General features: G+C 42.5%; 1 protein-coding gene across 1 annotated transcript in view; it reads right to left on the bottom strand.

Moving 5' to 3' along the window:
* The window catches only part of LOC118324808 (dynein heavy chain 5, axonemal-like), a gene marked incomplete in the record, with an annotated part of 45,419 nt that overhangs the window by 16,163 nt on the left and 18,770 nt on the right, over positions 1-10,486 (bottom strand). Inside the window, 23 exon segments of the mRNA XM_035657282.1 lie at positions 483-689; positions 775-942; positions 1,094-1,195; positions 1,971-2,105; positions 2,277-2,366; positions 2,858-3,034; positions 3,184-3,318; positions 3,905-4,122; positions 4,296-4,427; positions 4,698-4,755; positions 5,232-5,366; positions 5,624-5,818; positions 6,170-6,357; positions 6,957-7,064; positions 7,151-7,221; positions 7,310-7,482; positions 7,565-7,711; positions 7,810-8,025; positions 8,451-8,579; positions 8,699-8,854; positions 8,951-9,061; positions 9,139-9,292; positions 9,677-9,876. Coding sequence (XP_035513175.1) covers positions 483-689; positions 775-942; positions 1,094-1,195; positions 1,971-2,105; positions 2,277-2,366; positions 2,858-3,034; positions 3,184-3,318; positions 3,905-4,122; positions 4,296-4,427; positions 4,698-4,755; positions 5,232-5,366; positions 5,624-5,818; positions 6,170-6,357; positions 6,957-7,064; positions 7,151-7,221; positions 7,310-7,482; positions 7,565-7,711; positions 7,810-8,025; positions 8,451-8,579; positions 8,699-8,854; positions 8,951-9,061; positions 9,139-9,292; positions 9,677-9,876 — 3,405 coding nt within the window.

The raw sequence follows: 10,486 nt of genomic DNA, 5'->3' as shown, positions 1-10,486 counted from the left end.
AAGAGGCATTTTTGCATGCCTGATCCTGACATGTCTTGGGCGCATTGTTACTGCTTGTGCCCAAATAATATAATTGGTTATCTGGAAGTGCAGGCATAGGTATTAATACTCTTATAATTAATTTAGGGGTTCCATATGTAAGATTATTATTATTTTTCTGCATTATCACTATCATCATTTCTATGTGTTTCTATGTAGGGATGAGGGTCAAACACAAAGTCCAAAGTCAAAGCTAACATTACTGCAAATCTTGTGGAAAACCTTAAACATTATTGGTTATCTGAGTAATAAATAGAATAAGATCAGATTCCATTCCATATTTCTTGGAATAATTAAAAATAAAATACAGGTGGATTCACTTTTTGATTTCATGTCAAAGAATTTTCAAAAAAACGTATAATTAAAATGAAAAATAAAAACAAAACAGAAAGAGCAGGGAAATGAAAAAGAAGTTGACCAATCAGAGGGATGCTGAAGCCAACCTGGTCACCCCATTCGTTGATAACGGGCATGTTGATGTCATCTACAAACACCGTCATCCTGCGCCCGGCCGGCGGCCCATACGTGGCACCCATTCGTTTATCGATGTAGCTCTCGATGGTTCTCTGGAACATGCTGGGCAGGGTGGCCGACGAGAAATTCAACGTCTTACTGAGGTGGCTCTCCGGGTCGAGCTTACTGGTGTAGCCCTGCAGGGGAACCAGAGAGAAAAAAAATGTAGCATTAGCAATATTAAAGTGAATGAGGAATCCCCCAAATTCTTAAGTGTCTCACTTTAATCATGACGGTCTTCGCGGTTCCCTGCTCTCCGATCAGTAACACAGCCTTCCTCTGCTTTATGATGGTCTGCATCAGGAAGTCCGTCCTCACGTTGTCTACGTTGGGAACCAGGATGGACGAGTAGTCTGGGATGTGGTCTTTGGGGTAGACATACTCTGGGACCTGCATAATAATAATAATAAAAATAAATACAAAAAGACTACCAGAACTTAATAATATGGTTGATATCTCCCTTCTCACTGAAGCACTACAGAGAACAGACACAGAATATGCAGAAAAAACTCTTTAAGGAGAAAGTTTAGCGTCTGCAGACCTTGTTGGACCAGTGCTCCCACTGTCCATGCTCGTTGACGGTGAACTCAAAGATGGTCTGGTCATCCTGAGTGTGCGGCAAGTCCAGAGACGAGCTGTGGTGCTTTAAACAGACACACAACAACAAACAGGACCTGTTAGAGACCCCTAGAGGATACCCTACACCCAATATGTGCAAAGGCGTATTAAAAAGGTCCAGTGTGCAACATTTAGGAGGAAATGGAATATAATATTGTTTTATAGTTTTTATCTACAGCGGGAGTGGGTCCTCTTCGACGGAGGCCGCATGTATGCAATCTGTAATTTCACCACTAGATGCCACTGATATTTAGTTTATTTTTGCAAGGAGAGCACACAGCTAAAAGCAATCGCACCAGAGTTAGCACAAAAAGCTAATTTGCATCTGTTGTCCCTGGGCAGGTAAACAAAAACAACCACAGAACATTCAATACATAAAACAGCACAACACATAAAAGTCCATCAGTGTGAGATAACAAATAGAATAAATATGACAAATGAATACAACAAGGCGAACATTGGTGGGGACAGTGTGTGGTGACTTCAGCCAGAGCCTGAGACTGAACAGCAACGGTAACCCAGAGTTTTCTGTTGTACAGAATGGATCCCCAGCATTTAGAAACTGCCTAATCAGTCATTGGTGGGAATGTTCAGATCGTCAAATATATAAACATGGGTAACATGACAACTCTCCAAAAGTGAGACCAAAACCTCATCTTCTCCATCTGGTGGCTGAATGCAGTATACAGTTGAAAATGAATCAAAATCAACCCACCAGGAGTTAAATATGGCCTCTTCCGGTATTTAAACTGTATAAACAAATATATAAAATCAACAAACAATCCCATTCTCACACACACCTTTAGGAAGGCCTCCATCTTGGCTCGGTCATCTAGCTCTAGCACTGCTCCGAGAGACCACATCACCGCAAACACAAACAGTCGACCCACGTCACCATGACAACCCTGCTTCTCCTCTGTCGCCGGGAGCAAACCCTGAACACACAAATTATGAAAAATACACACAAAGACCTGTGAACTAGGACACATCAGGACGAGTATTAAAGAGGAGGAATTAGGAAATGTCAGTGTGTTTACGGAGTCCTTTTCTTAAGACTGTCAGAGCAACAAAGACGGTGTGTACAGTGTTTTACATCTGTGTCGTACCTGCAGCAGGTCAATAGTCTGTCTGATGTACATACACTCCAGCACCTGTATCTTAGGAGACACAGCAGTGGACACAAAGTCCAACAAGTCCTGTAGGAGGAACAGAAAAATTTACACATTTAACATTTATAAAACAGTCCCCAACAGCGCCAACGTAAAAGTACAAGAGCTAAAGCTAATGATTCAATTGATCAAGTTGTGAATTGTTTATACTGGGGACTTATTTGAGACCAATTTATGTCCTTTAAACAATTAGGGAAAAAGTATAGCCTCACATATCCTGGAACAGGATTGGCACTTAAAAAGTAAAACATGCTTTTAAAACCTTTTAAGGGGGTTGCAGCCACCTAAATTTGAGGTGTATAATTTTGAGATGGTGGGAGAGGAACAGTGGGGGGAAATTATTGGACCGGGTTTAAAGTATTGAGGGAAATGCAGACATGTTTAAATAATTATAAAATTATTAACAGTATTTATTGGAATTTATATGTGTATGTATATTTTTCCTTTTGTAAAATGAATAAAAAGAAAATAGAAATTAACAGAAAGCAATGGCTGCCTGGACGGATTGTCGTCCTCACCTGGTAGCAGCAGTCGAAGCAGAGCTTCAGGGTGTCAACTTGCTGCTCAGGTAGCTTCTGTAACCAGGCCTGCAGGATGGGACTCCAGCCGAGCACTGAGGAGCTCATGAACACCATCCCATTCCTGGATACCGTGGCTGGGGAGGCATTGTCAATGTTGTGGGGCTCAAAGACAATCTGGAGGCAGGACACAAAGGACCCGGATTCAGTTTAGATCTTCCGTATGACAGTGTTGTTGGAAGTTAAACTGAAGTCCTCACAACACTGACAAGACAGACAGACAGACAGACAGACAGACAGACAGACAGACAGACGGGTGCTGTGACCTTGCAGCAGGGAGCCATGGGGATTCGGTCTCCGTTCGCCAGCGTCAGGGTTTTGTTGTCGTCCAGAACTGAGTTCAGGTTCTCAATCCAGATGGCATCCACGGGACCATCCAGCACGATCCAGATATATTCGCCCTGACACACACACACACACAGATTAAGTCATAAACCTTTAAATAAATACATTATATTATAAATATATTTTTAAAGGAGAAAACAATTTTGCAAGTCTGAGTTCTGAGTTAGAGCAACTTGGAAAGATTATTTATATTTAGGAGTTTAACTGTAAAAGTATACACCACTAAAGAGTAACTACACTCCCGAACCACTTTTTTCAGCTATAAAACTTCTGTATAAGAGTATCTTTTAGTAGTGTTGTTTATTGATTCTTGAAACATATTTGCATTCTACATATTGTGCTATAAAAGTGAATAGTGACCGCCCTCCACTGGTTGAAACCTGGCTATTCTAATTGAATTTTGATATTGGCTGATCACCTATCACCCCCGACCTTTCTGCAATTTTTATAATGTTCTGGAAAACAGGGAGCTAGCATTTAGGGGTTTAGTTACAGGTTTTAGTTGTCATGGTACATGGAACTATTCCAATGTTCAGAAAAAGGTGAGTAAAGCTCTATGAATGGTTGGCCTCTTTGGTTTGGTTTTTCTTTGGTTTACATTTCTCTATATTTGTTCATTCATTCATCTGTGCATGCACCAACCTTCTTGGCCTTCAGAGTCTTCCTCCACAGAGTCGAAAAGACACCGTCAGTCCAGTCGTTGGTGGTGACGTCCAGTGTGCCAAACATCTGCGATGCGGTGATCGCTTTGGGGTTCATCCTCATCTCCCGGTGGGGGGAGCCGCACTCTGACATGGCCTTCATCAGTGTGTGAATGCAGGCCGTCTTCCCCGCACCGCTGGGACCCAACGTCATCATACCTGCATGAGTACATGACAGCAGCACTAACTTCTATACTGAGGACGTTTAACGAGAGACACAAAGTCCACAGTCAAAGGTAATATTACTGCAAAGCATGTGGGATATATTTAGATGTTGTACTTTCAGCTGGCTTTTGGACATTTGATTGCTTGCTAACTGTAATGATCTGTACCATGTCGGACTCGCTGCGTCTCATAGAGCTGAACCAGTTTGAGGATCCAGGGGGGATGAGGGATCAGACCAGCCTGCTGAGCCTGACTGAAGATGGAGGACTCCAAGTCTGGATACCCGGCTTTATCCAGAACTACAAACAGACAAAGAGGGGGAGTTAAATAAAACTAGTCTTTAAGACATATTCAGTATTAAGTTTATTTAGCCATGTACTTCACTAATGACAGGTAAAGACCAAACCACTTCATGGTTAAACGCAGTCTAAAATATTACCTTGCCAAAACCGCTCTGATTATTGTAGAAACTCTACACGTTGTTTGAATCAACAGAAGGATGTTCTGGATTACATGTGACGACTGTGTTAGTGTTTGAGTGGGTTATGTAGTGAGAGACAGAAACCTACCAATACCAGGGAACAGATCATTGATCAGACTCATGAAGAGAGGCTCGTCCTCATCAACCTAAAGAGATACAGAATCCATGTTACTGTTATAAAATGTATAAAGCATCAGTTCAGTTGCTTATGTAAGATGGAAATCTTTAATACACTAATGTAAATGTGCATTTCCCAGCACGTTTCGTTGACAAATTAAAAAGAAAAAACCTGGACAAATAAGTGCAGACGAATGTAGATGCTCGATGTAGCAAAGTCATATGGTCAACAAGTGGGCAAACACCTATGGGTGATTTTGGACTGACGTGTTGTTGACACCAACCACCAACATCATCACAACACCAAATGAGGGAATATCTTTTAGAAGAATTTTTGCGTCCATCCCTCCAGTAGAGTTCCAGAGACTTAAAAGGTCAGCGCCGAGGTGCATTGAAGCTGTTGCTTTAGCTTGGTTTTTCCTTTTAAATTTGTTGCCTGCCTGCATTGTAGTTATATATATTGCCCCATTTCTCCATAGTGTATGTCAGTACAAAACAAACACACCAGTTTGGAGAGATTCATGTCCCTCAGGACCCTCATCACCACAGTCTTCTCTGGTTCTGACGGGTTGGATCTCTTCACGGCTCCCAGCGTCCTCAAAACCGACAAAATGTTCCTCAGACCAAAATCATAATGGACCTGGTGTAAAAACATATCATGAGGTCTAATATAAAAATAAATACTTTTTGCAAGCTGAATATATAGAGACAAAAACTATGATTTTGATTGAGATTATGTATGTTTGTAAGTAAAACGGCAAAATCACACCCAAAGTGAGACAAGGAAACATATATCTATATATATTTAACTACAATATAGAGCTTGAATGAACATTAGCAGGAGAAGATGACAAAAATCAATCAATATCAATATCAATATCATTATAATCTTCAGACCTGTTTGGAGAGCTGCTCCTCACACAGTTTGTAGAGGGTGTAGAACTTCCTGCTGAGGACCTGGTTGTCACGGAAACCTGCACTGGCCAGTTTGACCCTCATGATGATGGCTCGGTCCGGGACCATCATTGCTACTGTGCGAAACTGAATCTTCAGATTCTCAGGTAGCTCCTGACGACCGGCGTAACCGGGGTTCTGGAGAACAGAGAAGTTACTGGTAAAGTCTGGAACATTGTGATTAGTTAGGATGTGGATCAGCTCTCCAACTCTGGTTCTGCAGTAGTTTGGTTTCTGGAACTTTTTGACTGGTTCTAAGACATCCCTATCCTAACTCTGGATCGGAAATAGTTCAGTCTTTGAACACTCAAACTGTTTGCTCTGTTTTAGTTTTGATTTTATTGGATATTTCTGAAGCTCAGAAATTGATTGTCAGCACATGAAACATTTAACCACGAAGTCATTTTTCTGTGAATGAATAATAGCAATAAAAACTATAAAGCACAAGCCCCTAATGCAGGATCATTCGTTGGGTCAGAGCTCACTTACCATGGTGAGGAAGATGCCAAACTCAGGGTCCATGTCAACTACGTCTCCGTCGGTGAAGACAAACTGTTTCTTCTTGTTCTTCTTACACTGCAGAACGATGTAGATTTGCTGGGCAGCGACGGAGAGGACTGGTAGCTCGATGCGGTTAAACTCATCAAAGCAGCCCCAGGCTCCAGACTGGGCCAGACCTGCAGAGACACACAACAATAAACTGATGGCACTTTGCTACACTGGCTTTATCCCAGCATTCTTTGGATTGGTAATGAGACAGATAGGCATCTGATAAGGTGCATTTTGGTGTTTGAACTTCAAAAGTTGATGATAACTCAGGACAGACTGCAGTTGCAATCATCAAAGGTCAACATGAACATATTTGGGCACTCAAATTTGTTCATGACCCAATACCATGAGACAGTATCAGGTCTTGCGCCAAGTCCATGTAACAAGTAGGTCATAAGTTTGTCCATGACACTTTTCTTGGAGTAAGAGGTCTTTAGGGAGATCTGCTCCCTCAAACACCAGAGACCAGCGGACCAACCTGAAGTGGACTGGTCCCAGTCTGTGTTCGTTTCTGTGTCAGGGTTATGCTTGTAATAAAAAGACATGAGCATCGTGAGCAACACAAGCAGATATTTCAAGACCAGTGAACACCTCCTCTACTGTATATTTCTAACTCAAGCATGATTGTTTGAGGTGAATCCATCAGCAGGTACTAAATACAGAAGAAGGTTTCCAGTAACTACCAATATTTTACAGCACTAGTGTAATCACACACACATTCACACACCTTTGTAGATGCGTCCAAGTCCTCTGTAGTCCATCTGGTCCGAACAGTTGAAAACAACCACGTATTTCCCCAAGCAGCGACCCATGTCTTTAGTGGTCTCTGTCTTACCTGTAAACACACAGAATTAGAGTAACAAATCAATATAAGAATATTTTAGTTGTCACTAGAGACCAGTACAGTGAGTACTGCGTTACCTGTTCCTGCTGGACCAGCTGGAGCTCCACCCATACTCATCCCCAGAGCCTGGGACAGAGTTATGTAACACCTGGAAAGATGTTCAAAATGGTATTAACATATTTGCTATCATATCACCCAGCAGTCAGTGGGTTTGGGTTTGTCAGGTGTCTGTGTACCTGTCTGTCAGCGGGGTGATGACCAGTCTGTCTGTACAGCCCAGGTATTCATTGCAGTAGCTGAACTCCACATCTGTGATTTGGATGACACATCTGTCAGTGTCCTCCAAGAAGTAAAACCTTGACTGTTTTTGCCACTCAAAGTCCGAAGCAGATCGCACGTTTAGATGCACCTGATGGAGAAAACATAATAAAGAATTCTGCTTTGATCAGTTTCAAACCATATATAATTTGTCGGTCCCTCCGTCTACTCACAAGCTCATCGAAGATGTCTCTCTGGTGGACGTGGATGGTGATGAGAGTCTCATACTTGGTCCTCTCATTTCTGCTCAGCTCCCTGGTTGTCATGTCGATCAGCTCATTGAGGAGGTCTAGGAACTTCTGATTGGTCGTCTGCATGATCTGTAAGCCAATCAGAGAAGGGGCAGTGAGGGGAGGAGATCTGCATTATGATGAAACTGTTTCCACTCTGCTCCTGTCCTCCTCCAAAATAAAAGCACCTTCTTGTCTGACTTGCTTAGCACGAGTGCATCTTCTGCATCTTTGGTCCAGATCATCTGGATTCCCAGCAGGCCAACCTGAGCTGGAAACGCAGACTGGAACTCCAGCAGCTTCAGACCCGGGTCGCTGATGGCCAAGTAGGCCTGACGAATGATAGCATGGAGGGTCTGCCTCACCCCTGCTAGCAGCTGTCCTAACCACGACTCCACATTCCCCTAGAAGAGACAAGTCTTATAGCTAAAGCTGCAGCTATCATGAGTCAAAAGTCTTTTTAAAAAATCCCAAAGCAGTGTGACAGAACAGTTTCTAAGCAGGTATGTGGTTTAATAAAGTTTAATAAAGTTGTAGGAAACAGCAGACTCTATTATTTTGTTTAGGACATTGTAGGGGGTTTTGGGAGTGATGGACTTGATATCCTGTGCTGAATTTGTGTTTGTCGTTTGTGATATATTTAAAAAAATACTTCAAAAGACCAAAAATAGACCAGTTGTGTATTCTCTGCGGAGCCTCTGGTGGAATCACGAGCATGGTCTAGATCGGTGGATTTTGGCCATGGGGTTAGGGTTTATGGGTAAGATCATTAATGTAAATGTCAATAGAAAGTCCCCATAAGGAAAGTGATACTAGCTTTCGAGTGTACCTGTGCCAGGACAGGTTGGCTAAGCTCCACAGTTTCTCCTTCTTGAGACTGAAAACTGACGATCTGGTCGTAGATTTTCTCATTGAAAACAACTCTGTTAACGTTGTCAAACAGACTGAGCAGATGAGCCTGAGAGACAGAGACAGTTTGCATTTAAATATTTCTCAAACAAACAACAACAATACAGGAAAGAAAAGCAGATAATAAAACTGAACAGGTTATGTGTATCACTACCACCTGCGTGTTACCTGTATAGTGTGTGAGTCCGAAGCTTGGCCCAGAATCTCTAGCAGGGCTGGGTCAGACACAAAGAAGAAACGAGGAAACACCAAACGCTTCTTCTCCAGGTAACCGGACAGAGACTTCTGACAGAGCTCCAACTGCTCCAGGAGGTGAGGGAGCAGCTGAGGAGGATGCAGAAAGAAGAATCAAGAATGAATCCTGATAAACTGTCTTTCAGATAAATGGTATTGTGTTGCTCAGAGGAACATGGGCAGCACCTGGCTCAGTGTCTCGTCTCCCACACAGCACTGCACCACGTTGGGAAGCTCGTGAGCTCGCTGCATGATCCTCTGCCACGACTTGTCGATGTTCTGGAAACGTTTGGCCTCCTGGACGAGTTAAAGACAAACCTTGAATTGTATCCGATGTGAGAGAAAATGTTACACATATAGGATGATCATGTGACCTGAGGCAGCTGCTTGGCGATGTCTCCTCCCACGAACACTGCCTCCAGGTAGATCCACAGGTTTTGAACTGACAACCACTTCTCGATGATCTCAGAGGTGTTGGAGAGTTTCTGGACCCATAGCTGAATGGACGGCTTGAATGGAGCATTGTACCTGCAGGAGGAACCATTCGTTTGCATTTTTCGCACCTTATGCAGTCGTGAGGACTAGATGCCACTAAACCCTACACACCGGACCTTTATTGTGCATCGCTGTCGGTATGAATAGTTTTGATTTTGAGAGCATTTCACATTTTTGTGCTGTTTATTCATCACGTCCCTAGTGTGCAAAGGTTTTCAGGTTCTTTTTAATGTTTTGTAATTTGAAATGAACTTTTTCTTTCTTTCTTCCTTCCCTTGGCTCTCGTCTCCTGGCATTTCCACACTCTTTCCTTTCGTTCTTCTATCCATTTCACTATTACCTGCTTTATTTTACAACCAGATCTCCCTTTTCTTTCCCTCCAAGTCATTCCCTCTTTCCTCGGCCCTCGTCTCCCACCTGTTGCTCAGCAGCGACGTCAGCACCATCAGACTGTCCTCCATCATGGAGATTTTCTCGGCCGTGTCGGCTCCTCTCAGCAGCAGTTCTCCTCTGTTCCTGAAGGTTGTGAAGCCGAGCGTCTGGCCGCTCCACTCGGCCACCACGTCTTTTAGCTTGGCTTCTATGTCGCGCTCCTTGACCGCGCTGATGCAAACATCCTGACACACGGGAAGACAGAATCAGCTGTCGTTTTTAGAGAGAGAGAGGAAGTATTTTCCAATGGTTTAATCTGAGAACTCATTCTTCTGGACTTTTAGGGTTTATTCCAACTTTTAATAATAACTGGCTTCCAAAAATAAACCTCTGACCTATCAGGGTATTTAACAACTTTACAGGATTATAGTTTTTTTTCCCCAGTTATTACCAATTTTTCAGGATCATCTCATTAGAACAACTATTCCAAACGTTTTCAGGATTTTTTTGTAATTTATTTTTTATGGTTAATTGCACGTTTTTTCTCAAGTTCTCACAACCATCTCTGACTTTTGGCAGTTATTTTAAACCTATTCAATTATTCAACTTTTTCTGTATTATTACATGTTTTTCAGGGTCAAGGTATTCTTGACTTTTTATGGTAATCGATTACTCTTCAGGCAAACCAATGGAGAAAGAGTAGCGAGTGTGTAACACTGAGAAAGATCTATTGTCAGAAATGTAATATAATATTACTTCAGTGTATAATCACCTGACAATAAGACAACGTTTTTATCTACAGAGGGAGCGGGTCCTCTTCTGGTGGAGTCCGCCATGTTGACCCGTCATGTTTCT

This window comes from Morone saxatilis, unplaced genomic scaffold, assembly GCF_004916995.1.
Source record: "Morone saxatilis isolate NCDOM2014 unplaced genomic scaffold, NCSU_SB_2.0 Contig0, whole genome shotgun sequence".
Taxonomy (NCBI): domain Eukaryota; kingdom Metazoa; phylum Chordata; class Actinopteri; family Moronidae; genus Morone; species Morone saxatilis.
This window is presented reverse-complemented; position numbering and strand designations above follow the sequence as displayed.